Here is a 26,914-nt window from a genome sequence, read left to right on the forward strand (position 1 = left end):
AACCATTCAGTTGATGCTATCATGGCAAAAAATTGTTCTATTAGTCCTTCTGATTATAGAATCCCCTATTACCACTAACTGCGTAGGCATTCCTAAATTGCCACCACCCCTAGATGGGCTGTTCTCCTGACTGTTAGGGGTAGCAGTTACATCTATGGCTGCCACATCTTCACCCAACCTGGCAAATTTGTTTGGATGCTCAAGCACAGGACCTGCCTTCTTTTCTTGTGAGCCCCTACCTCTCACTCTAACTACATTAACCCATATTACTACCTGTATACCAGAAACAAAAAAGAAACTAGACTTTAAAAAGGTGCGGCCTCTCAAGGAATGAACCAAAACACAAATATACACTGCTAAAAGCAAATATTTATTCATGTAGAATTCTTATAATATACAGTAGTGCAAAGTTAAAATCCTAAGAGTAAAATAAAAATGGTTGTAATCGAGTGTTAATGCAACAGTAAAGTCTGTGCCATTCTGTGCACTGAGCAAACCCTTCAACCTTGCTAACGTCTATTATCCCAGTTACAGTATTAATACTACTTGCAAGAAGTTTAAACTGATACTTCAGGATAAGGATTCCTTTTGTCCTGACTCCTATTTAAATCTGGGTACACACTTTAAAACTGTCCGCTCCGGTCGGAGCCGCTGTACTCACTATGCAAAGTTAGTCCAGCGATCTCGCCTGCTGAGCTGTTGTGTTCTGACACAACAGAACACTCTGAACAGCGCTCTCTCAGCCACTGGCAGTAGTCGGTCGACTGCTGGTTTTCCAGCATGCTTGGCCAGCTTCTGTCGGATAGATCAACATACACACGGGCCGAATGTCGGACTTTTTTTTTTTTTTTTTAACAGTGTCTCCCGTGTGCACCCAGTTTTAGTCTCCACTTGATCAATTTCCACTTTGTTTACAATTCCAATGTGAGCAAGCTTATTATGAGTTGAACATATAGTTATATAACACCTGTAAACAATTACGCCCGTTATCTAGCAGGCTGAAGGAAGGAAAAAATTATGTTTAACTGCTTCCCGACCACCCGCCACAGTTGTACTGCGGCAAGGTGGCAAGATACGGCGAATCGCCATCATTGTACATCAGCTCGTTTAAGTGATATAGCGGACGCGCGCTTGCTGCTGCGGGAACGCACCCATGGGTCCCGAGGACTCTATGTCTGCCAGTGACCCACGATCGCGGTGTACAGAGGCCGAAGGGGTATCTGCCTATGTAAACAAGGCGCATCCCTGTTCTGACAGGGGACATGTTAGAGATCTTCTGTTCCCAGTGATCAGGAACTGCGATCTGTCATGTCCCTGGCAGCCCATCCCCCCTACAGTTAAAACACGCTGAGGGAACACAGTTAACCCCTTGATCACCCCCTAGTGTTTACCCCTTCTTTGCCAGTGTAATTTATACATTGATCATTGCATTTTTATAGTACTGATCAATGTAATAATGTCACTGTCAATTACACAAAAAGAGTAATTTGAGGTCAGATTTGTCTGCCGCAGTGTCGCAGTCCCGCTAAAAACCACTGATCGCCGCCATTACCAGTACAACAATCAAACAATAAAAAATAAAAGCCCCCAAATCTATCCCAAAGTTTGTAGACGAGAACTTTTGAATAAACCAATCAATATACGCCTATTGCAATTTTTTTTTTTTTTTTTTTACCAAAAATATGTAGAAGAATACATATCGGCCTAAACTGATAAGTACTTAAGAAAAACGCTGAGGTGATCAAATACCACCAAAAGAAAGCTCCATTTCTGGGAAAAAATGATGAATTTTGTTTAAGTACAACATTGCACGACTGCGCAATTGTCAGTTAAAGCGATCCAGTGCCGTATCGCAAAAAATGGCCTGGTCAGGAAGTGGGTAAATCCTTCCGGTCCTTAGGTGGTTAAAAAAGAAAAAAAAGAGAGAAAAAGAAGTGTTTTAAAAGCTGATGGAACATTCCCAAAGAAGATAAAACACTTGTACCACAAAAAGTCAAAAGCACAACTCTTGGGCTATTGGAGTCGAGATGTAGGCAAACTACAAAATTTACAAGGTGATGCCTAAGGAGAATACAGGTAAACAAATATTGTTGATGACCGTGTGTTAGACGTGGTATCTTACTGTGAGCCACGGTTTACTTCCGAGATGCCTCATGTCTGGAGACATCGCATTACTTTTCTATGCTTCTATCTATCAGGCGTTTCTTAGCCAATAAAGAGAGTTTCATGCACAATCTTCTCTGTATAATCTCTGGAAATTCAATGTGAACCTCAAAACAGTTACCACATTTATTGGGTGATGTACTCCTTTAAATTCTGTTGACAACCAGACATTTTAACAGACTGAGAACTTCTTATTCACTTATGGTGACAAATAATATAACTTCTGCTCAAGTCCCTGCTGGCAATAGTTCCAGAAGTTAATCTCACCTGTACATGGATATGAATGCCACGTCTGCTACAGTTTGAACGATCAACAATTAGTTACACCATTCAGCGAATACTTTGCCAGCTGATAATAAAGTGCACTGCTATACTCGCTTTCCAGTGATTCATATACAGCTATTTTATGTTTACCATCTGCTTACCACGGATCATTAGCTGACATTCTCTGGAGAACAACCATTCTCTGGAGGATATCATTTTTTTTTTTTTAAATATTCTTTATCATGCCAATGAGTTTTCTTCACTCTCTCTGTTTACGATTTAATGTGCATTTCTTTATTTGCCCTCGTGCTTGTGAATAGGTACCCTTGCCTTTACTTGTACTGAAAACAGAGGAAGCAGATGATTTTTTAGTCCATATAGATATGTATATTTTACACGTTTACATGTAAGTGTACAATGCAATCCCTTGACTTATACACAGGCTATTATTGATGATCCTCAATCTACCACAATTATTTGTGATACACTACACACGTGATAGTTATTAAATGCACAAGGGTTTTGCTTTTTTTTCTCCTAAAGCCTCATACACACGGACGTTTTACAGCTGCGTTTTTGAGCTTTTTTTTGCAGCTTAAAAACACCACTCCATGTTATTCAATGACCTCATATACTCCATGGTGATTTTGAGCTGTAAAAGGCATTGGCGTTTTCAGGCTTCAAATAAAAGCCAGGACCAGCGCCTTCTGAGGCTCCAGTGCTAGAGCTGTAAAAATGGCAGACGTTGATAAAAGATGTTAAACACGGTTTAACAAGGCTTAACGCTGTATACACAGCGTTAAGCCTCATCCGGGGTTTCTCTGCCTCTATTCAAAATCAGTGGTTCCCTATGGGAGCCCATTGAGTGAATAGAAGTCGCATCAGAAATCGGATCAAGGTGATCCAACTTGCGGTGCGACGTGTGTGCTGAGAATCTTGAAGGGGAACCCCGCCAAAATGTAAAAAAAAAAAAAATTGTGTGAGGTTCCCCCCCAAGACGATACCAGATCCTTCAGTCTGCTATGAATCTTAAGGGGAACCCACACGCCAAAAAAAATGGCGTAGGGGTCCCCCCAAGATCCATACCAGACCCTTATCCAAGCACGCAGCCTGGCAGGTCGGGCAAAGGGGGAGCGAGCGAGCACCCCCTCCCCTCCTGGACCATACCAGGCCACATGCCCTCAACATGGGGGGTGAGTGCTTTGGGGCAGGGGGGCCCTGTGTCCCCCCACCCCAAAGCACCTTGTCCCCATGCTGATGAGGACAAGGACCCCTTTCCGACAACCCTTGCCATTGGTTTCGGGGTCTGCTGCGGGGGCTTAATAGAATCTGGGGGCCCCCAGATCCTGGCCCCCCACCCTAGGTAGATGAGTATGGGGTACATCGTACCCCACCCATTCACCTAAAAAAAAAAAGCGTCAAAAATAAACACACTACACAGGTTTTTAAAGTATTTTATTAAGGTAGCTCCGGCTCTTCTCTCTCTTCTTCTCTTCTCTCCGCTGTTTTCTCTCTCCGCTGTTTTCTCTCTCCGCTGTCTTCTCGCTCCTTTTGCCGGGTCTTCTCCTCTGTTTTCTTGCTCTTTTTCCGAGTTTCCTGGCTCTTTTGCCGGGTCTTCTCGCTCTTTTGCTGGGTCTTCTCCCACTGCTCTTCCGATGTTGAAGCGACACGATCTCCCGGTGTAATGCTGGGTCCTCCGTGTGCAATTACTTATATTGGCATGGGGCGGGGCCATTAATTTGGAGGCCACGCCCCTTGTGACATCACCGTGTCCGGCGTGGCATCCAAATTACGTCATCAGGTGGCCCCGACCCATGCCAATATAAGTCCTTGCACACGGCGAATCCAGCATTACATCGGGAGATTGCGTCGTCAACATCGGAAGAAGAGCAGTGGGAGCAGAACCGGCAAAAGAGAGAGAAGACAGCGCAGAGAGGAGAAGAACCTTAATAAAATACATTAAAAACCTGTGTAGTGTGTTTATTTTTTACACTTTTTTTAGGCGAATGGGTAGTGTGAAACACGGAGGTGGATCGTTGATGTTCATATTCTCTGAATAATAGCCAAGAAATCATAAAATGTAAACTTATGAGCACAACTGTATTTGTTACCATATATAAGGGGCAAATCCCTATTATTGCCTGATCAGGAGTTAGATACCATATATAATTTGAGTACGCTATTACTCCAATGACTGGTTTATAGCATAAGTACCACATCAAAAAGATATATAGTTCATCTATATAACTTGACTCCGGTAACAAGTGGTTTATACCATATGTATGACTGGGTGGCATCTTCTGTATTTTTAGTTTACAGATGCCCAAAGCTTTTGTTTTATAACTCTTTTAATTATGATTTCTTTGTGGTCTGTGTCCCCATGAGGCAAACTCCTTCATTTTTCCGTGTTTACAATAATAATTGAGGGTAAATCTTTCCACTGTAGACTAATAAAAACCTATATAGCGAAATAAAAGCTAATAAAAACAAAGATTTTATCCATTCTAAACCACACTGAGAATTTAAAAAAGGTTTGACTTGCGTCTCGGTATAAGATCTACAGATTGTGCCCTACTTCTTTCTTTGTATACAAAAAAGATCAGGTAATGAGAAGCAGTTAATAGTGAATTTCTCAAAGAAAATGTTCGCCTGGAGGTTTAGTCTTCATTCTCCAGTCTAGTGAGATAATGCTGCCCCTATGTGGCTCAACTTCCACTTAACATGAATATACTGGTCTGCAGGAATTTTTAATTTTCATATTTACAAACCTAATAATTGAACATTACCACATCTTGCCTGGTAGAAGTAATGAGCTAAAGCCATTTTTATAACTGTGACATGTACAGTTGTGCTCATAAGTTTACATACCCTGGCAGAATTTATGATTTCTTGGCCATTTTTCAGAGAATATGAACGATGACACACAAACTTTTCTTTCACTCATGGTTAGTGTTATATTTATTATCAGTCAACTGTGTTTACTCTTTTTAAATCATAATGGCAACAGAAACTACCCAAATGACCCTGAAGTCAATGACCCAAAAGTTTACATACCCTGGTGATTTTGGCCTAATAATAAAATGCACACAAGTTTACACAAATGTGGTTTGAATAGCTATTAACCACTTCAGCCCCGAGCCTCATTTTAAGATTTGGTGTTTACAAGTTAAAAACAGTTTTTTTTGCTAGAAAATTAGATAGAACCCCCAAACATTATATATATACATTTTCTAACACCCTAGAGAATAAAATGGTCACCCTGTATTTTTTTTATATTGTGAAAGATAATGTTACGCCAAGTAAATTGATACCCAACATGTCACGCTTCAAAATTGCACCCGCTCGTGGAATGACAAACAACTTTTACCCTTAAAAATCTCCATAGGTGATGTTTAAAAAATTCTACAGGTTGCATGTTTTGAGTTACAAAGGAGGTCTAGGGCTAGAATTATTGCTCTCGCTCTAGCAATCGCGGCAATACTTCATGTGTGGTTTTAACAGTGTTTTCATATGCGAGCTCTGTGGGACGGGGCACGTTTAAAATTTCTTTTTTTTTTTTTTTTCTTATTTTACCTTTTTATTTTTACACTGTTCTTAGGAATAAAAGTGACACAATTTATTTTTCAATTACAAGAAATGTAAACATCCCTTGTAATAGAATAAAGCATGGCAGGACCTCTTAAATATGAGATCTGGGATCAAAAAGACCTCAGATCTCATATTTATACTAAAATGCAATAAAAAAATAAAATGTCGTTTGAAAAAAATTTAAAAAAGTGAAAAAAAATAAAATAAAACATATCTCTTTAAGAGTTAGGGGCAGAAGTGACGTTTTGACGTTGCTTCCGTCCTGCAATAGTATGGAGACGTGTGGGGGCCATCTTCCCCTCACTCAACTCCATAGCACACACGGGAGCAGACACGTTCACCTCCGCCACTGCGGATGGCTCCGGTAAGCGACGGAGGGCACCTGAGTGCAGTGGGAGGGGGGCCCCTTTCCCGCCGTCAAATTCCGGGTTCACACTGGTGTAACACTACACTCGTACTACTTTGGATCTGACTTTGCCCTGCGACTTGAAGTCAGAGACGCGTCCGACTTCAATGAACGGGGATCCGACTTGGCACCAGGCACTGTGTTTGGTATGAATCTTGAGGGGGAACTCCACGCCAAATTTTGAATTAAAAAACGGCATGGGTTCCCTCTCCAAGAGCATACCAGGTCCTTCGGTCTGGTATGGATTTTAAGGGGAACCCCCTTCGCCGAAAAAACAGCGTGGGGGTCCCCACAAAATCCATACCAGACCCTTATCTGAGCACGCAGCCTGGCCGGTCAGGAAAGGGGGAGGGGATGAGCGAGCGCTTCCCCCACCTCCTGAACCGTACCAGGCCGCATGCCCTCAACATGGGGGGTGGGTGCTTTGGGACAGGGGGGGGCACCGCAGCCCCCCCACCCTAAAGCACCTTGTCCCCATGTTGATGAGGACAAGGGCGTCTTCCCGACAACCCTGGCCGTTGGTTGTCAGGGTCTACGGGCGGGGGGCTTATCGGAATCCGGGAGCCCCTTTAATAAGGGGGCCTCAGATCCCGGCCCCCGCCCTATGTGAATGAGTATGGGGTACATCGTACCCCTATCCATTCACCTGGGGGGAAAAAGTGTCAATAAAAAAAACACACTAGACCGGTTTTTAAAGTAATTTATTAAGCAGCTCCGGGGGTCTCTTCCGACTTGGGGGGTCTCTTCCGACTTCTCCGCTCTCTCTGGCCTCTTCTCCCGGTCTCCAGTTCTTCTCCCGCTCTCCGGTGTCTTCTGCCGGGCTCCTCCGCTATCTTCTGCTCTTTTGCCTGCTCTTTTGCTTCTCCGTCGTCTTCTTCCCTCCGGTCTTCTTCCGATGTTGACACGACGCTCTCTCCCGCTGTAATGCCGGTTGCGCGGTGCGCAACGACTTATATAGGCATGGGGCGTGGTCACCAGGTGATGTGACCCTGCCCCTTGTGACATCACCGGATGACATGATGGGGCAGTGACGGCAGGGTGTGGCTGTTTCAAGATGCACAATAAGGAGTCACTTGAAGAAAGATGGGCTGCATGGTCGAGTCTCCAGAAGAAAGCCATTACTACGCAAATGCCACAAAGTATCCCGCTTACAATACGCCAAACAGCACAGAGACAAGCCTCAAACCTTCTGGCACAAAGTCATTTGGAGTGATGAGACCAAAATTTTGCTTTTTGGCCACAACCATAAACACTAGATTTGGAGAGGAGTCAATAAGGCCTATGATGAAAGGTACACCATTCCTACTGTGAAACACAGAGGTGGATCGCTGATCTTTTGGGGATGTGTGAGCTACAAAGGCACAGGAAAATTGTTCAAAATTGGTGGAAAGATAAATGCAGTATGTTATCAAAAAATACTGGAGGAACATTTGCATTCATCAGCCAGGAAGTTGCGCATGGGACGTACTTTTACATTCCAACATGACAATGATTCAAAACACAAGGCCAAGTCGACCTGTCATTGGCTACAGCAGAATAAAGTGAAGGTTCTGGAGTGGCCATCTCAGTCTTCTGACCTCAGTATCATTGAGGCACTCTGGGGATATCTCAAACGTGCAGTTCATGTAAGACAGGCCAAGAATTTACAGGAACTAGAGGCTTTTTGCCAAGAGGAATGGGCAGCTTTAGCATCTGAGAAGATAAAGAGCCTCATCCACAAATACCACAAAAGACCTCAAGCTGTCATTGATGTTTAAGGGGCAATACACGGGGGTATGTAAACTTTTGATCAGGGTCATTTGTGTAGTTTCTGTTGCCATTATGATTTAAAGAGAGTACACACAGTTGATTGATAATAAATGGCTTCAGCCAAACACTAGCCATGATTAAAAGAAAAGTTTTTGTGTTATCATTCATATTCTCTGAAAAATGGCCAAGAAATCATACATTTTTCCAGGGTATGTAAACTTATGAGCACAACGCTAAATAAAGGTGACCTGTTCAGCTTTATTGTCCATAGTTACAGGTTAAAAAGGACAGTGGCATGGGCCCTCGCTTTAGCAGTGCAATATCAGATGCATGTTTTTATTTTTACACTTCAGACACTTTTTATTGCTTATTTATGCTTTATGACCTTTCTATTAGTATCTGCTTTTTTTTTTTTTTTTTTGCAGATTATTTACAGCAAGTAACATCATTTAGAGAATACCAAAATAATTTAGTAAATATCACTATTAAGTCTGCTCAGTTTAATTTTTTTAATAATTTTAGTATTTTACAACTTTACTTCTCAGAAGGCTGCTACAAGAGACTGCATTCTGTCTCTAGTCATTCTCAATTATAAGGGGACCTGTAGCCTGTCATTGGTGTTGACAAGGGGTGTTTTACTGCCATAGATGTAGATCAGGGTTTGCGTATTGAAATTGTATCAGGGGTGTGTCAAATTATATAACATTGTTTTTACTGGGCAGTTTTGAAAAAAAATTTTTGTCTTGATAATCCCAAGCACCAGAGTTATTACTGCTTAAAAGAGAAGTATGGGAATGTTTTTGTTGGAATCATACTTACCTAGGTGGATGCAGCATCGGTCCCCCACCAGCTCTATGACTGAGAACCAAGCAATCAAACACCGCTGATTGCCCGGTTCTCAGAGCTTCGTGAGCAGAGAGCTGGTTACTATCAGTCACAGCTCTCTGCTCTGCCTCCCCGGGCTCACTGGAGCACTGGGCTGTGGAGGTCATGGGAGCAGCTGGCTCAGGCTCTCAAAGGCCTCACTGAGAGGCTGAATCCCGATCACTTGGGACCTTAAATAATGCAGAAATGTTTCTGTATCCCTCCCCAGATCTGTGCTTCGATACAATCCTGTCTCAGAGGTCTACAGACAATTCCTTGGACTTCATGGCTTGGTTTATGCTCTGACATGCGCTGTTAATTGTGGGACCTTATATAAACAGTTGTGTGCCTTTCCAAATCATGTCCAATCAACTGAATTTACCTCAGGTGGACTCCAGTGAAGTTGTAGAAATGATCAGTGGAAACCGGATGCACCTGAGCTCAATTTTGAGTGTCATGACAAAGGCTGTGAATACTTACAGTATCTCACAAAAGTGAGTACACCCCTCACATTTTTATAAATATTTTATTATATCTTTTCATGTTCCAACACTGAAGAAATGACACATTGCTACAATGTAAAGTAGTGAGTGTACAGTTTGTATAACAGTGTAAATTTGCAGTTGCCTCAAAATAACTCAACACACAGCCATTAATGTCTAAACCGCTGGAAACAAAAGAGAGTACACCCTTAAGTGAAAATGTCCAAATTTGGCCAAAAGTCTCAATATTTTGTGTGGCCACCATTATTTTCCAGCACTGCCTTAACCCTCTTGGGCATGGAGTTCACCAGAGCTTCACGGGTTGCCACTGGAGTGCTCTTCCACTCCTCCATGACGACATCATGCTGCTGGTGGATATTAGAGACCTTGCGCTCCTCCACCTTCCATTTGGGGATGCACCACAGATGCTCAAAAGGGTTTAGGTCTGGAGACATGCTTGGCCAGTCCATCACCTTTACCCTCAGCTTCTCTAGCAAGGCAGTGGTCATCTTGGAGATGTGTTTGGGGTCCTTATCATGTTGGAATACTGCCCTGCGGCCCAGTCTCTGAAGGGAAGAGATCATGCTCTGCTTCAGTATTTCACAGTACATGTTGTCATTCATGGTTCCCTCAATGAACTGTAGCTCCCCAGTGACGGCAGCACTCATGCAGGCCCAGACCATAACACTCCCACCACCACACTTGACTGTAGGCAAGACACACTTGTCTTTGTACTCCTCATCTGGTTGCTGCCACACATGCTTGACACCATCTGAACCAAATAAATTAATCTTCGTCTCATCAGACCACAGGACTTCGTTCCAGTAATCCATGTCCTTGGTCTGCTTGTCTTCAGCAAACTGTTTGCAGGCTTTCTTGTGCATCATCTTTACAAGAGGCTTTCTTCTGGGACGACAGCCATGCCGACCAATTTGATGCAGTGTGTGGCGTATGGTCTGAGCACTGACAGGCTGACCCCCCCACCCCTTCAACCTCTGCAGCAATGCTGGCAGCACTCGTACGTCTATTTTCCAAAGACAATCTCTGGATATGACGCTGAGCACGTGCACTAAACTTCTTTGGTCGACCATGGCGAGGCCTGTACTGAGTGGAACCTGTCCTGATAAACCGCTGTATGATCTTGGCCACCGTTCTCCAGCTTAGTTTCAGGGTCTTGGCAATATTATTATAGTCTAGGCTATCTTTATGTAGAGCAACAATTCTTTTTTTCCGATCCTCAGAGACTTCTTTGACATGAGTTGCCATGTTGAACTTCCAGTGACCAGTATGAAAGAGTGAGAGCGATAGCACCAAATTTAACACACCTGCTCCCCATTCACACCTGAGACCTTGTAACACTAATGAGTCACATGACACCAAGGAGAGAAAATGGCTAATTGGGCCCAATTTAGACATTTTCACTTAGGGGTGAACTCACTTTTGTTGCCAGCAGTTTAGACATTAATGGCCGTGTGTTGAGTTATTTTGAGGGGACAGCAAATTTACACTGTTATACAAGCTGTACACGCACTACTTTACATTATAGCAAAGTACCATTTCTTCAGTGTTGTCATATGAAAAGATATAATAAATCATTTACAAAAATGTGAGGGGTGTACTCACTTCTGTATGTACATATGTACATGTGATATATTTTTTTTTTTTTTTAATTTTTAATAAATTTGCAAAGATTTCAAACAAACTTGTTTCACATTGTCATTATGGGGTATTGTTTGTAGAATATTGAGGAAAATAATGAATTGAATCAATTTTGGAATAAGGCAGTAACATAACATAAAATGTGGAAAAAGTGAAGCGCTGTGTTTACTTTCCACATGCACTGTACAGTATCATTGCTTATATAGTATCATTTTATTATTTTTTTACTTACTGTTTTTCTCATGTAACACGCATTACATTTTTCCACTCACATGCAGGTTGGAAGTTACATTGTAATTCAAAATTTGCATGCAAAGTTACATAACACCTGTAATGAAAATCAAGCTCAAAATTCATATCTGGAATTTCACCTGCATGGAGGGACATTGTATGGACGAGGCATAACCATTCTCCCTGAAAATGACATAGATGTACAAGAACTGCAAAAGTATGTCTGTATAAATACTACCTCATTTTATGTGGCATATTCTCTTGCATTTAATCCAGGACAAAAGCCCTTCTGTTAAAGTGGTTGTGAACGCTTACATATACCCATCAAAGTGACTGGCCTCTGGTGATACACAGAGATTAATCAAACACTCTACCTGTTTATCTGTAGTCCTCTTTCCTCTACGTCAGTTCAAAGTCCAGAATTTACACAGCAGTTCTGAGCTTCCATAGGCACGGAGGCCAGAATATGACCACATGTGATCACACACTGCACAGCTCAGAGAAGAGAAATTAGTGTAATCTGAGATCAGATTGGAGGGAAGAGATATACACTCCCTTCTACACAATCTCATAGTAAAGTGCAGTAAAAAGTGCAGCTGAGGCTGTCAGTCACAGGCTGGAGGACTCCTCCCTCGCCCCATTGATCTCTCCGGGTCAGTACAACCTGTCAGAAATAAATCATGCACATGGCAGAGCAATGAGGCAACAAACAGAAATCACACTCAGTGCTTTGAATTGAGACAAGTACACATTATAGAAGGATATGCTTTGTTCATATTTCATGTCAGAGATTTACAACCACTTTAAAGATTGCAATATGGAAGATGCCGTTTCTTTTGAGCTCAATTTCTAGAGAGAGAAAATTAAAATGAGTGATGGTCAAAAAGCTTGACTAGTAGGACATATTTAACCGCTTCAGCCCCGGAAGTTTCCACCCTCCTTCCTGACCAGAGCACTTTTTGCGATTTGGCACTGCATCACGTTAACTGACGTTTGCACAGTCGTGCAACGTTGCACCCAAACAAAATTGACGTCCTTTTTTCCCCACAAATAGAGCTTTCTTTTGGTGGTATTTGACCACCTCTGTGGTTTTTATTTTTTGCGCTATAAACAAAAAAAGAGCGACAATTTTGAAAAAAACACATTATTTTTTACTTTTTGCTATAATAAATGTCCCCCAAAAATATATAAAAAAACTATTTTTTTCCTCAGTTTAGGCCGAAATATGTATTCTTCTACATTTTTTTGGTAAAAAAAATCGCAATAAGCGTATATTGATTGGTTTGCGCAAAAGTTATAGCGCCTACAAAATAGGGGATAGTTTTATGGAATTTTTATTATTAACCACTTAAGGACCGCCTCACGCCGATGTACGTCGGCAAGGCGGCACAGACAGGCAAAATTACGTACATGTACATGATTTGCCTCCCGCGGGTGGGGGGTCCGATCGGACCCCCCCCCCGCCGCCCGAGGCGGTCCCGTTTGGTCCCCCGGCGATCGGAGATGAGGGGGAGGCCATCCGTTCGTGGCCCCCCCCTCGCGATCGCCGCCGGCCAATCAGATCACTTCCTTTGCTGCTGTATGCTAAACAGCAGCAAAGGAAATGATGTCATCTCTCCTCGGCTCGGTATTCCGTTGCAGCGCCGAGGAGAGAAGACTTCACTGTGAGTGCACCAACACTACACAACACAGTAGAACATGCCAGGCACACAAAACACCCCGATCCCCCCCCCAATCGCCCCCCGATCACCCCCCCCCCTCCCTGTCACAAACTGACACCAGCAGTTTTTTGTTTTTTTTTTGTTTTTTTTTTCTGATTACTGATTGGTGTCAGTTTGTGACAGTTACAGTGTTGGAACAGTGAGTATTACCCCCCTTTAGGTCTAGGATACCCCCCTAACCCCCCCTAATAAAGTTTTAACCCCTTGATCACCCCCTGTCACCAGTGTTGCTAAGCGATCATTTTTCTGATCGCTGTATTAGTGTCGCTGGTGACGCTAGTTAGTGAGGTAAATATTTAGGTTCGCCGTCAGCGTTTTATAGTGACAGGGACCCCCATATACTATCTAATAAATGTTTTAACCCCTTGATTGCCCCCTAGTTAACCCTTTCACCACTGATCACCGTATAACCGTTACGGGTGACGCTGGTTAGTTCGTTTATTTTTTATAGTGTCAGGGAACCCGCCGTTTATTACCGAATAAAGGTTTAGCCCCCCGATCACCCGGCGGTGATATGCGTCGCCCCAGGCAGCGTCAGATTAGCGCCAGTACCGCTAACACCCACGCACGCAGCATACGCCTCCCTTAGTGGTATAGTATCTGAACGGATCAATATCTGATCCGATCAGATCTATACTAGCGTCCCCAGCAGTTTAGGGTTCCCAAAAACGCAGTGTTAGCGGGATCAGCCCAGATACCTGCTAGCACCTGCGTTTTGCCCCTCCGCCCGGCCCAGCCCAGCCCACCCAAGTGCAGTATCGATCGATCACTGTCACTTACAAAACACTAAATGCATAACTGCAGCGTTCGCAGAGTCAGGCCTGATCCCTGCGATCGCTAACAGTTTTTTTGGTAGCGTTTTGGTGAACTAGCAAGCACCAGCCCCAGGCAGCGTCAGGTTAGCGCCAGTACCGCTAACACCCACGCACACACCATACACCTCCCTTAGTGGTATAGTATCTGATCGGATCAATATCTGATCCGATCAGATCTATACTAGCGTCTCCAGCAGTTTAGGGTTCCCAAAAACGCAGTGTTAGCGGGATCAGCCCAGATACCTGCTAGCACCTACGTTTTGCCCCTCCGCCCAGCCCAGCCCACCTAAGTGCAGTATCGATCGATCACTGTCACTTACAAAACACTAAACGCATAACTGCAGCGTTCGCAGAGTCAGGCCTGATCCCTGCGATCGCTAACAGTTTTTTTTGTAGCGTTTTGGTGAACTGGCAAGCACCAGCGGCCTAGTACACCCCGGTCGTAGTCAAACCAGCACTGCAGTAACACTTGGTGACGTGGCGAGTCCCATAAGTGCAGTTCAAGCTGGTGAGGTGGCAAGCACAAATAGTGTCCCGCTGCCACCAAAAAGACAAACACAGGCCCGTCATGCCCATAATGCCCTTCCTGCTGCATTCGCCAATCCTAATTGGGAACCCACCGCTTCTGCAGAGCCCGTACTTCCCCCATTCACATCCCCAACCAAATGCAGTCGGCTGCATGAGAGGCATTTTCTTTATGTCCTCCCGAGTACCCCTACCCAACGAACCCCCCCAAAAAAGATGTCGTGTCTGCAGCAAGCGCGGATATAGGCGTGACACCCGCTATTATTGTCCCTCCTGTCCTGACAATCCTGGTCTTTGCATTGGTGAATGTTTTGAACGCTACCATTCACTAGTTGAGTATTAGCGTAGGGTACAGCATTGCACAGACTAGGCACACTTTCACAGGGTCTCCCAAGATGCCATCGCATTTTGAGAGACCCGAACCTGGAACCGGTTACCGTTATAAAAGTTAGTTACAAAAAAAGTGTAAAAAAAAAAAATATATATAAAATAAAAAAAAAATTGTTGTCGTTTTATTGTTTTCTCTCTCTATTCTCTCTCTCTATTGTTCTGCTCTTTTTTACTGTATTCTATTCTGCAATGTTTTATTGTTATTATGTTTTATCATGTTTGTTTTTCAGGTATGTATTTATTTATACTTTACCGTTTACTGTGCTTTATTGTTAACCATTTTTTTGTCTTCAGGTACGCCATTCACGACTTTGAGTGGTTATACCAGAATGATGCCTGCAGGTTTAGGTATCATCTTGGTATCATTCTTTTCAGCCAGCGGTCGGCTTTCATGTAAAAGCAATCCTAGCGGCTAATTAGCCTCTAGACTGCCTTTACAAGCCGTGGGAGGGAATGCCCCCCCCCCCACCGTCTTCCGTGTTTTTCTCTGGCTCTCCTGTCTCAACAGGGAACCTGAGAATGCAGCCGGTGATTCAGCCAGCTGACCATAGAGCTGATCAGAGACCAGAGTGGCTCCAAACATCTCTATGGCCTAAGAAACCGGAAGCTACGAGCATTTTATGACTTAGATTTCGCCGGATGTAAATAGCGCCATTGGGAAATTGGGGAAGCATTTTATCACACCGATCTTGGTGTGGTCAGATGCTTTGAGGGCAGAGGAGAGATCTAGGGTCTAATAGACCCCAATTTTTTCAAAAAAGAGTACCTGTCACTACCTATTGCTATCATAGGGGATATTTACATTCCCCGAGATAACAATAAAAATGATAAAAAAAAAAAAAAAAAAAAAATGAAAGGAACAGTTTAAAAATAAGATGAAAAAGCAAAAAAATAATAAAGAAAAAAAAAAAAAAAAGCACCCCTGTCGCCCCCTGCTCTTGCGCTAAGGCGAACGCAAGCGGCGGTCTGTCGTCAAACGTAAACAGCAATTGCACCATGCATGTGAGGTATCAACGCGAAGGTCAGATCGAGGGCAGTAATTTTAGCAGTAGACCTCCTCTGTAAATCTAAAGTGGTAACCTGTAAAGGCTTTTAAAGGCTTTTAAAAATGTATTTATTTTGTTGCCACTGCACGTTTGTGCGCAATTGTAAAGCATGTTTGGTATCCATGTACTCGGCCTAAGATCATCTTTTTTATTTCACGAAACATTTGGGCAATATAGTGTGTTTTAGTGCATTAAAATTTAAAAAAGTGTGTGTTTTTCCCCCCTCCCTGTCACAAACTGACACCAGCAGTTTTTTGTTTTTTTTTTGTTTTTTTTTTCTGATTACTGATTGGTGTCAGTTTGTGACAGTTACAGTGTTGGAACAGTGAGTATTACCCCCCTTTAGGTCTAGGATACCCCCCTAACCCCCCCTAATAAAGTTTTAACCCCTTGATCACCCCCTGTCACCAGTGTTGCTAAGCGATCATTTTTCTGATCGCTGTATTAGTGTCGCTGGTGACGCTAGTTAGTGAGGTAAATATTTAGGTTCGCCGTCAGCGTTTTATAGTGACAGGGACCCCCATATACTATCTAATAAATGTTTTAACCCCTTGATTGCCCCCTAGTTAACCCTTTCACCACTGATCACCGTATAACCGTTACGGGTGACGCTGGTTAGTTCGTTTATTTTTTATAGTGTCAGGGAACCCGCCGTTTATTACCGAATAAAGGTTTAGCCCCCCGATCACCCGGCGGTGATATGCGTCGCCCCAGGCAGCGTCAGATTAGCGCCAGTACCGCTAACACCCACGCACGCAGCATACGCCTCCCTTAGTGGTATAGTATCTGAACGGATCAATATCTGATCCGATCAGATCTATACTAGCGTCCCCAGCAGTTTAGGGTTCCCAAAAACGCAGTGTTAGCGGGATCAGCCCAGATACCTGCTAGCACCTGCGTTTTGCCCCTCCGCCCGGCCCAGCCCAGCCCACCCAAGTGCAGTATCGATCGATCACTGTCACTTACAAAACACTAAATGCATAACTGCAGCGTTCGCAGAGTCAGGCCTGATCCCTGCGATCGCTAACAGTTTTTTTGGTAGCGTTTTGGTGAACTAGCAAGCACCAGCCCCAGGCAGCGTCAGGTTAGCGCCAGTACCGCTAACACCCACGCACACACCATACACCTCCCTTAGTGGTATAGTATCTGATCGGATCAATATCTGATCCGATCAGATCTATACTAGCGTCTCCAGCAGTTTAGGGTTCCCAAAAACGCAGTGTTAGCGGGATCAGCCCAGATACCTGCTAGCACCTACGTTTTGCCCCTCCGCCCAGCCCAGCCCACCTAAGTGCAGTATCGATCGATCACTGTCACTTACAAAACACTAAACGCATAACTGCAGCGTTCGCAGAGTCAGGCCTGATCCCTGCGATCGCTAACAGTTTTTTTTGTAGCGTTTTGGTGAACTGGCAAGCACCAGCGGCCTAGTACACCCCGGTCGTAGTCAAACCAGCACTGCAGTAACACTTGGTGACGTGGCGAGTCCCATAAGTGCAGTTCAAGCTGGTGAGGTGGCAAGCACAAATAGTGTCCCGCTGCCACCAAAAAGACAAACACAGGCCCGTCATGCCCATAATGCCCTTCCTGCTGCATTCGCCAATCCTAATTGGGAACCCACCGCTTCTGCAGAGCCCGTACTTCCCCCATTCACATCCCCAACCAAATGCAGTCGGCTGCATGAGAGGCATTTTCTTTATGTCCTCCCGAGTACCCCTACCCAACGAACCCCCCCAAAAAAGATGTCGTGTCTGCAGCAAGCGCGGATATAGGCGTGACACCCGCTATTATTGTCCCTCCTGTCCTGATAATCCTGGTCTTTGCATTGGTGAATGTTTTGAACGCTACCATTCACTAGTTGAGTATTAGCGTAGGGTACAGCATTGCACAGACTAGGCACACTTTCACAGGGTCTCCCAAGATGCCATCGCATTTTGAGAGACCCGAACCTGGAACCGGTTACCGTTATAAAAGTTAGTTACAAAAAAAGTGTAAAAAAAAAATATATATATAAAATAAAAAAAAAATTGTTGTCGTTTTATTGTTCTCTCTCTCTATTCTCTCTCTCTATTGTTCTGCTCTTTTTTACTGTATTCTATTCTGCAATGTTTTATTGTTATTATGTTTTATCATGTTTGTTTTTCAGGTATGTATTTATTTATACTTTACCGTTTACTGTGCTTTATTGTTAACCATTTTTTTGTCTTCAGGTACGCCATTCACGACTTTGAGTGGTTATACCAGAATGATGCCTGCAGGTTTAGGTATCATCTTGGTATCATTCTTTTCAGCCAGCGGTCGGCTTTCATGTAAAAGCAATCCTAGCGGCTAATTAGCCTCTAGACTGCCTTTACAAGCCGTGGGAGGGAATGCCCCCCCCCCCACCGTCTTCCGTGTTTTTCTCTGGCTCTCCTGTCTCAACAGGGAACCTGAGAATGCAGCCGGTGATTCAGCCAGCTGACCATAGAGCTGATCAGAGACCAGAGTGGCTCCAAACATCTCTATGGCCTAAGAAACCGGAAGCTACGAGCATTTTATGACTTAGATTTCGCCGGATGTAAATAGCGCCATTGGGAAATTGGGGAAGCATTTTATCACACCGATCTTGGTGTGGTCAGATGCTTTGAGGGCAGAGGAGAGATCTAGGGTCTAATAGACCCCAATTTTTTCAAAAAAGAGTACCTGTCACTACCTATTGCTATCATAGGGGATATTTACATTCCCCGAGATAACAATAAAAATGATAAAAAAAAAAAAAAAAAAAAAATGAAAGGAACAGTTTAAAAATAAGATGAAAAAGCAAAAAAATAATAAAGAAAAAAAAAAAAAAAAGCACCCCTGTCGCCCCCTGCTCTTGCGCTAAGGCGAACGCAAGCGGCGGTCTGTCGTCAAACGTAAACAGCAATTGCACCATGCATGTGAGGTATCAACGCGAAGGTCAGATCGAGGGCAGTAATTTTAGCAGTAGACCTCCTCTGTAAATCTAAAGTGGTAACCTGTAAAGGCTTTTAAAGGCTTTTAAAAATGTATTTATTTTGTTGCCACTGCACGTTTGTGCGCAATTGTAAAGCATGTTTGGTATCCATGTACTCGGCCTAAGATCATCTTTTTTATTTCACGAAACATTTGGGCAATATAGTGTGTTTTAGTGCATTAAAATTTAAAAAAGTGTGTTTTTTCCCCAAAAAATGCGTTTGAAAAATCGCTGCGCAAATACTGTGCGAAAAAAAAAAAATGAAACACCCACCATTTTAATCTGTAGGGCATTTGCTTTAAAAAAATATATAATGTTTGGGGGTTCAAAGTTATTTTCTTGCAAAAAAAAATAACTTTTTCATGTAAACAATAAGTGTCAGAAAGGGCTTTGTCTTCAAGTGGTTAGAAGAGTGGGTGATGTGTGACATACGCTTCTAAATGTTGTGCATAAAATGCCAGGACAGTTCAAAACCCCCCCAAATGACCCCATTTTGGAAAGTAGACACCCCAAGCTATTTGCTTAGAGGCATGTCGAGTCCATGGAATATTTTATATTGCGACACAAGTTGCGGGAAAGAGACAAATTTTTTTTTTTTTTTTTTGCACAAAGTTGTCACTAAATGATATATTGCTCAAACATGCCATGGGAATATGTGAAATTACACCCCAAAATACATTCTGCTGCTTCTCCTGAGTACGGGAATACCACATGTGTGAGACTTTTTGGGAGCCTAGCCGCGTACGGGACCCCAAAAACCAAGCACCGCCTTCAGGCTTTCTAAGGGCGTGAATTTTTGATTTCACTCTTCACTGCCTATCACAGTTTCGGAGGCCATGGAATGCCCAGGTGGCACAAAACCCCCCCCCAAATGACCCCATTTTGGAAAGTAGACACCCCAAGCTATTTGCTGAGAGGTATAGTGAGTATTTTGCAGACCTCACTTTTTGTCACAAAGTTTTGAAATTTGAAAAAAGAAAAAAAAAAAATGTTTTTTCTTGTCTTTCTTCATTTTCAAAAACAAATGAGAGCTGCAAAATACTCACCATGCCTCTCAGCAAATAGCTTGGGGTGTCTACTTTCCAAAATGGGGTCATTTGGGGGGGTTTTGTGCCACCTGGGCATTCCATGGCCTCCGAAACGGTGATAGGCAGTGAAGAGTAAAATCAAAAATTCACGCCCTTAAAAACGCTGAAGGCGGTGATTGGTTTTCGGGGCCCCGTACGCGGCTAGGCTCCCAAAAAGTCCCACACATGTGGTATCCCCGTACTCAGGAGAAGCAGCTGAATGTATTTTGGGGTGCAATTCCACATAGGCCCATGGCCTGTGTGAGCAATATATCATCTAGTGATAACTTTTTGTAAATATTTTTTTTTTTTTTTGTCATTATTCAATCACTTGGGACAAAAAAAATAAATATTCAATGGGTTCAACATGCCTATCAGCAATTTCCTTGGGGTGTCTACTTTCCAAAATTTGGTCATTTGTGGGGGTTTTGTACTGCCCTGCCATTTTAGCACCTCAAGAAATGACATAGGCAGTCATAAACTAAAAGCTGTGTAAATTCCAGAAAATGTACCCTAGTTTGTAGACGCTATAACTTTTGCGCAAACCAATAAATATACGCTTATTGACATTTTTTTTACCAAAGACATGTGGCCGAATACATTTTGGCCTAAATGTATGACTAAAATTGAGTTTATTGGATTTTTTTTATAACAAAAAGTAGAAAATATCATTTTTTTTCAAAATTTTCGGTCTTTTTCCGTTTGTAGCGCAAAAAATAAAAACTGCAGAGGTGATCAAATACCATCAAAAGAAAGCTCTATTTGTGGGAAGAAAAGGACGCAAATTTCGTTTGGGTACAGCATTGCATGACCGCGCAATTAAAAGTTAAAGCGACGCAGTGCCAAATTGGAAAAAGACCTCTGGTCCTTAGGCAGCATAATGGTCCGTGGCTCAAGTGGTTAATTTTTTTTTTTTTTACTAGTAATGGCGGCGATCTGTGATTTTTATCGTGACTGTGACATTATGGCGGACACGTCAGACAATTTTGACACATTATTGGGACCATTGGCATTAATACAGCGATCAGTGCAATTAAAAATGTATTGATTACTGTAAAAATGTCACTAGCAGTGAAGGGCTTAACACTAGGGGGCAGTAAAGAGGTTAAGTGTGTCCTAGTTTGTGTTCTAACTGAAGCGGGGTTGGGACTGTGCAGGGAAGATAACAGATCACTGTTCATACTCTGTAGGAACAGACAATCTGTCACTTCTCCCCTCAGAGAACCGGAAACTGTGTTCCGGGTTCTCCTTGTCTCAGCGGCGATCATGGGAGCCTGGCGGTGTTTGAGACCGCTGGGCACTCGCATGGGCTCGGGGGGCGAGCGGGGGGAGCGTGTGCGCCCCCTTGTGGCCTCAGGGCAAAAAGACGTTACATAACGTCATGTCGCCCAGCTGTGCCATTCTGCCGCAGTACAACTGCGGAAGCTGGTCGGCATGTGGTTAAACATAAATTGACACCATATATAGTCCTTATGGATTGCTAACTATTGGACAAAATACTGTATAGTACTTAATTTGTCCCCGTTGGAGTGAACAAACTACTGAATGAATTAATTTTTTTTTTTTTATATAATGTATCTATAATAAAATTATATTATCTTCATTGGTAGATAAAGAATGATCTGCCTTCAAAATTATGTGACCTTAAACGTTTTTATTTTACTGTGAATCACCAAATTGCCCTACAGTTCTATAGACAACAATAAAATGATCTCCTTGGCCAAATCTGGCTCATTTTATCCCCCGCTAGAGGCCAAAGGGTTAAATGCGCCCATGTAGCACTTTGCAGGCTCTTCGCCAGCGGTGCCCATTCATTTCAATGGGCAGGGGCGGTTAAGGAGGGGTGTATACACCCCTCCTTCACCACCCCAAAGATGCTGCTTACAGGACTTTTTTTAACATCCTGCCAGCGCAGAGCCCCAGTGTGAAAGCACTCGGGCTTTCACACTGGGGCTGCAGGGGAGGCTTTTTTCAGGCGCTTTACAGGAGCTATGTTTAGCCCTTTAGAGACTGAAAAACGCCCCAGTGTGAAAAGGATCTAACAAACATTAATCTGCCCCCTGTATAACCTGCCTCCAGCCAGCTCTGCTGAGAAAAACGTATTTTCTAGCAACATGCTCCATACGCCCCAGATGTTTTTTTCACATTAATCAACATGTTTATTATGCTGTTTAAATTAATCTCTATACAGCAGTTATCCGGATTCTCAGCAATAGTGTTATGCAATTTCAGGGCTAGCCTGAAATGTAACCTTCGTATACTGGGCTCTGCATTATGGCACTTTACAGACCTTAGTGCATTGTCTTAGTTAGCCGCAAGGCTCTATCTAGAGCCATGGCACAGCCTCTGGTGTGGCGTAAACTCTGCTATTTTATGCGTTAAATTAGTCTCCTGATGTGGTTAACAAAGCCTGTTATGTGATTTTTTGGCAATGGACTCTGCTTTATGAAACTTATTTATGGAACTTCTATGCTTCATGTATTGTATCAGTAACCTCTATTTTTAGAGCTGTGGTACTCTCAGGACCTGGACTTGAACCTGGGACTTGAACCTCTGCTGCGTCCGGCAATTACTCTTTTTGCTGAGTTACCTGAGATGCTGGACAGCGCCCTGTCTGATCCATTGGACAACCCTGCCTTGTGCCTTAACTAATGCTGAACTCTGCTCCTCCTATGAACTTCCTGATTTAAGTCATGTCTCTGCACTTCCTGTATCTCGCTCTCATATTCCCTGCTGCCATCAATATTGCGCTACCACTCGTTATCGACTCTTGGCTTGTTCCACAAATACGCTTCTGCCCGATCCCAACTTGCATCTACTCGTTACCGACCTTTGGCTTGTTTTACCGACTACACTTCTGTTTGATCCTTACTTGCTTATCTATTTCTGGACCCTGGCTTGCTCACCTCCTGGTGGGGCAATCCTGAGGTCCGTGAACTGATACTAGCACGCAGCCAAATACATCTCCACCACCAGGAGCTCTGGTGAACACCGGTTTGTCCTTGGATTTTGCACCTCAGGTGAGCTCGCGTCATTCACCAGGGTGACTGCTTTCTGGTGGTAGTCTCGCTACTGCTATAGCAACTTGTCTTCGAGCCTGATCGTACCAGGTGCAGTCTTTTGCCATGGCCCAGTCTATCACAACTCATTTCACATCTTATCTTTTACAGCCAAGAAATCTACCATGTTAGCCTCTGTTCAATTTGCAGTTGCCATGGTGCTGCACATGTGATCAGTTATGGCACTAGCCATTCGATGGCATGATGGTTCGGTTGAGTGCACATGCAACTGTGATGGTTATTCATCGCATGCCTTGATTGTAAAGGTTTCAGGAAACGGTTAAATCAATGGGTTTCTCTCCACCTTAATGAGTGTGACCAGTCAGGCTGCAGTAAGAGTAGTTATCTCACAGTTTTGAACTTTTGAAATGTCATGCCTTTTTTAGGTAACAGTCTTGCCTGAAGGAACTCGGAGCTGATATAATCCCACGCTTCTTTCCCACCCTTCAGCTGAGGAAGCAGCACCGTCCTATTGCTGCTACTGCTTCTTCTAAGCATATAATGTTTCACTGCCTGCCTACTGTGACAACTCTGACCTTCATGATTACCAACTGCTTGCGTTTGTGAGTACGTGAGGCCATTCTTCACTTTGGGCCTTACCAATATGCGGTGCAACTTGTCTTTCAAATGACACTTAGATGACCTTAGTGCTGCTACAACAGGTGCTGTACTCCTACTATTGTTTCTGGTGACGATTCACCTGGATCCCCAGGAGGAATCAAGGCTTGTAACTTGGATCCAGGGACCCCTATTTCTGTACAGTTGTCCTCATCATTAGCTTCTATAGCTCTGCTGCCAGACCCCTGTTCTTTGTTTTCCAGGCATCTTATCTCCACTTCTGAATTCTGTCAGTCTGTGTACAATTAATGGGTAGTATGCTTGTAGAAGCTCTAAATGTTCTCTTGTAAAGTCTACCTCTGACCTTCCTGGGCTTTTATCTCTTAGAGCGCCCGACGATCCTTTAATAACACTGTATTTGAACAGATATGTCCTTGTTCCCAATCTGATTGATGCAGCACACTCTGGCTCTTTAAGGGATCTAAAAGATCAACCTATTATACCAGGTATAGGGTCTTTTAGAGCTTGAGCTGCTGCAAAGACCTTCCTCATGCACTCAGTACTTGAAACATGGGAAAAACCCATGCAATCATGGCTTCCTCCAGATGATGTTGATTACATTTTCTCCCTTTGATAGAGTTTGTATTAAAAATTGGTGCCTTCTTTCTGTGAACACTCCAGTTCTCCACGTAAACAGACATAGGTTGATGGCATCTCTACCTTTGGAGATTTCATTGATAGACAGTTGGACTCCCTATTTAGGTCTCAGTTTGACTTAACTGAAATAACACTTTTTCCTCTGTTGGTGGTGACTTTGATTTGTGAAACCATGTCACAATGGATTCGATCCTATCCTTTAAAGGGGAACCCTACAACACAAGGCAGAATCCCTGTGTTCTTCAACAAGCAGATGAAATGTGTTGGGCACTACTTTAGTTGCGATGCCCTCTTAGAAGCATCCAAGTTTGTTGCATGGCAGTGATGTCGGCCAATATGTGTAAAGCATATTGGCTTTGTGCTTGGGATGTTAAGGATACATTTAAAGAAGGTCTTATTCACTTACCCCTTGAGGGAGGGTGTCACACACTTGACAGTGGCATTCCTGATCCTGATTCCTGCTGGACCTTGCCTTGCACCTACTTTATTGCAGGGGATCTTTAAATGGGTTCAAAGAACCCCAGATTTCATCCACTTCAGCTGTATTACCTTGTAGGCAATAAGTCTGCTTCCCACTCAAACTACACATCTCAAAACCATTAATCTTCTGTTTGAAGGTACACCTTAATTTTTACCAGGGTGTTATTGTTTTCTCATCCTGTTGGATCTCTTGAGCGTTTCTTCCTCTCAGTTTGAGTACTCAAGCTTTAACCTTCAGCTTCTACAACCAGGCATCTGCTTTTCCTTTTCTTCTGGGTTTTCTGTACCTCAATGTACATATTCCTGGATTATTTAGGATCCCACACCCTAAAACATTGGTTTTCTTATGTTTACTGGAGCCTTCTTTTGGGTAAACTACCCCCTTTTCCTCTCCCACTCCTTTTTTCAGTGGAGTCATTTAGGATAATTGCACTTGTGGTGTTTAAATCTCCTCAAGCCCGTCTTTTCTTAGGCACTTATTAACCTACAAGGTTAAGAAATGTCAGTTTTTGCTGTTTCTCCTCCGTCCTAGTGCTTACTTTTCTTCCTAGTTTCCCCATTGTGGAATGCCTAATAGATGCTTAAAAGCAGTTCCCAGTCTAACATGTGTCATCCCCATTTTTGCTCTTTGAGTAAAGCTAATAATATCCCATTTACCCCATGTAGGATTTCATTGGTCGTAACAATTCCGTATTTACTGCCCTCTTTTTCATCTAGCCTTGCTCCAAAATTGTTTACTGCTGAAGTTCTTATAGTAAGATTCCATATTCAATGGATCTCATTGGCTGCTTCTCTATATATTTATATGACACAAGGCTTATTTTTATTTTTATTTTTTTTACATTAATAAAGTAGGGAAGAAACCTTTTTCAATTATTGTACACTCATTTAGTGGATAAAAGTTAATGCATCCTCTTCAAACAACATGTCGTATGTAACAAATTTCTGCAAATTACCGGTATATATTTTTGTAAATTTAAAAGGCTGGAAAATTATTATTTTTGGTATGGTTTTACGAATTAATTTCCTACGTAGGCCATGATTCAGTTCTTAATCAAAGGTCAAAATCCTGTGTGTGTTTTTTTTTTTTTTTTTGTTTTGCGATAGTACCAACCTGTGTCAAAAGTAACCTAACAAGAGTACCTTTGTATTTTTCAGAGTCCTAAATACTGTGAACCTAAATGAAGAACCTAAATGTTCAGTGGATTTGAGTTCAGATAATCGATTAAGTAAGAATTTTTTTTTTTTTTTTTTAGGTTTTAATGCTTGTCGTACAATTCTGTCTACTTGTCATATACGTTTTTGCACTTCATCACAACTTTCTATTTCAAGCTAATATAAAAAGGGTACAAATTTAGCGGTATTGTCTAGTATTGTGTATTGCAAATAATGCTTTTAAACCTATCTATAATTAAAAGTATCCCTATCTAAAGAATATGAATATTTGGAATTATAGCAGAGCTAAGAAGTACTGTTTGTAATACACAACAGCTAATATGATTCCTTTTACCTAATGGCAGCTATAGAGTGGAAGATTTGTCAGATACAGGATTGGAAAATATTCTTATTATAGACACAATCGAAGTGGAGGGAGCACATAATCATTTAGCAGTGCTATAAGGCAAAGTGTGATAAAATAAAAACAAATACAATTTTCTGGTATTTATAACTAGATCTTTTTGAACTTATAATAAGTATAACCCAAGATTTTAGTTACTGCACATGCTGTACGCCTAAACGATATGCCAGCATAAATATGTTGATGGGAGTGCACAGGTAATATTATGTAACAGAAAACAAAAACCACTAGAGGTGAATATTTTCTATAGTGTCCAATGTTCACTTTTACTTCTTAGGTTTTCTGTTAAACAGTTTATAATAAAAATGACACTTGCTTTGCTTATGCTGGCCATTAATTCAATGTTCCTTTGGCCGCTACAGCTTAGTCACCAAATAATATTGTGGTAGGTTTTGCATGCATGTCTTATGAATAGTTCCAAACACTCAACCAGTGATATGTGGCAGCCAATCTTTAGGACTGGTTATGTCCTGCCTCTAGTCTACTTTCCATACAGGAGAACAGCTGCACACCTTTGTTAACCCAGTGTTTCAGTGAACTTTATTGCATATCAGTGGAAATGGACACTGTGGCAATTACCTTGCTCGGAAACTTTGCACCCTGCCCAGGGCTTGTGAGTTTATTGCATGTTGGTGAT

General features: G+C 42.7%; 1 protein-coding gene across 1 annotated transcript in view; it reads left to right on the top strand.

Moving 5' to 3' along the window:
• Positions 1-26,914, top strand: part of POT1 (protection of telomeres 1) — a 144,148-nt gene that overhangs the window by 57,069 nt on the left and 60,165 nt on the right. The window contains exons 6-7 of the mRNA XM_073619764.1: positions 11,454-11,623; positions 25,857-25,927. Coding sequence (XP_073475865.1) covers positions 11,454-11,623; positions 25,857-25,927 — 241 coding nt within the window. The remainder of the gene's footprint in view (positions 1-11,453; positions 11,624-25,856; positions 25,928-26,914) is intronic.

This window comes from Aquarana catesbeiana, linkage group LG03 (genome assembly GCF_042186555.1).
Source record: "Aquarana catesbeiana isolate 2022-GZ linkage group LG03, ASM4218655v1, whole genome shotgun sequence".
Classification (NCBI taxonomy): Eukaryota; Metazoa; Chordata; class Amphibia; order Anura; family Ranidae; genus Aquarana; species Aquarana catesbeiana.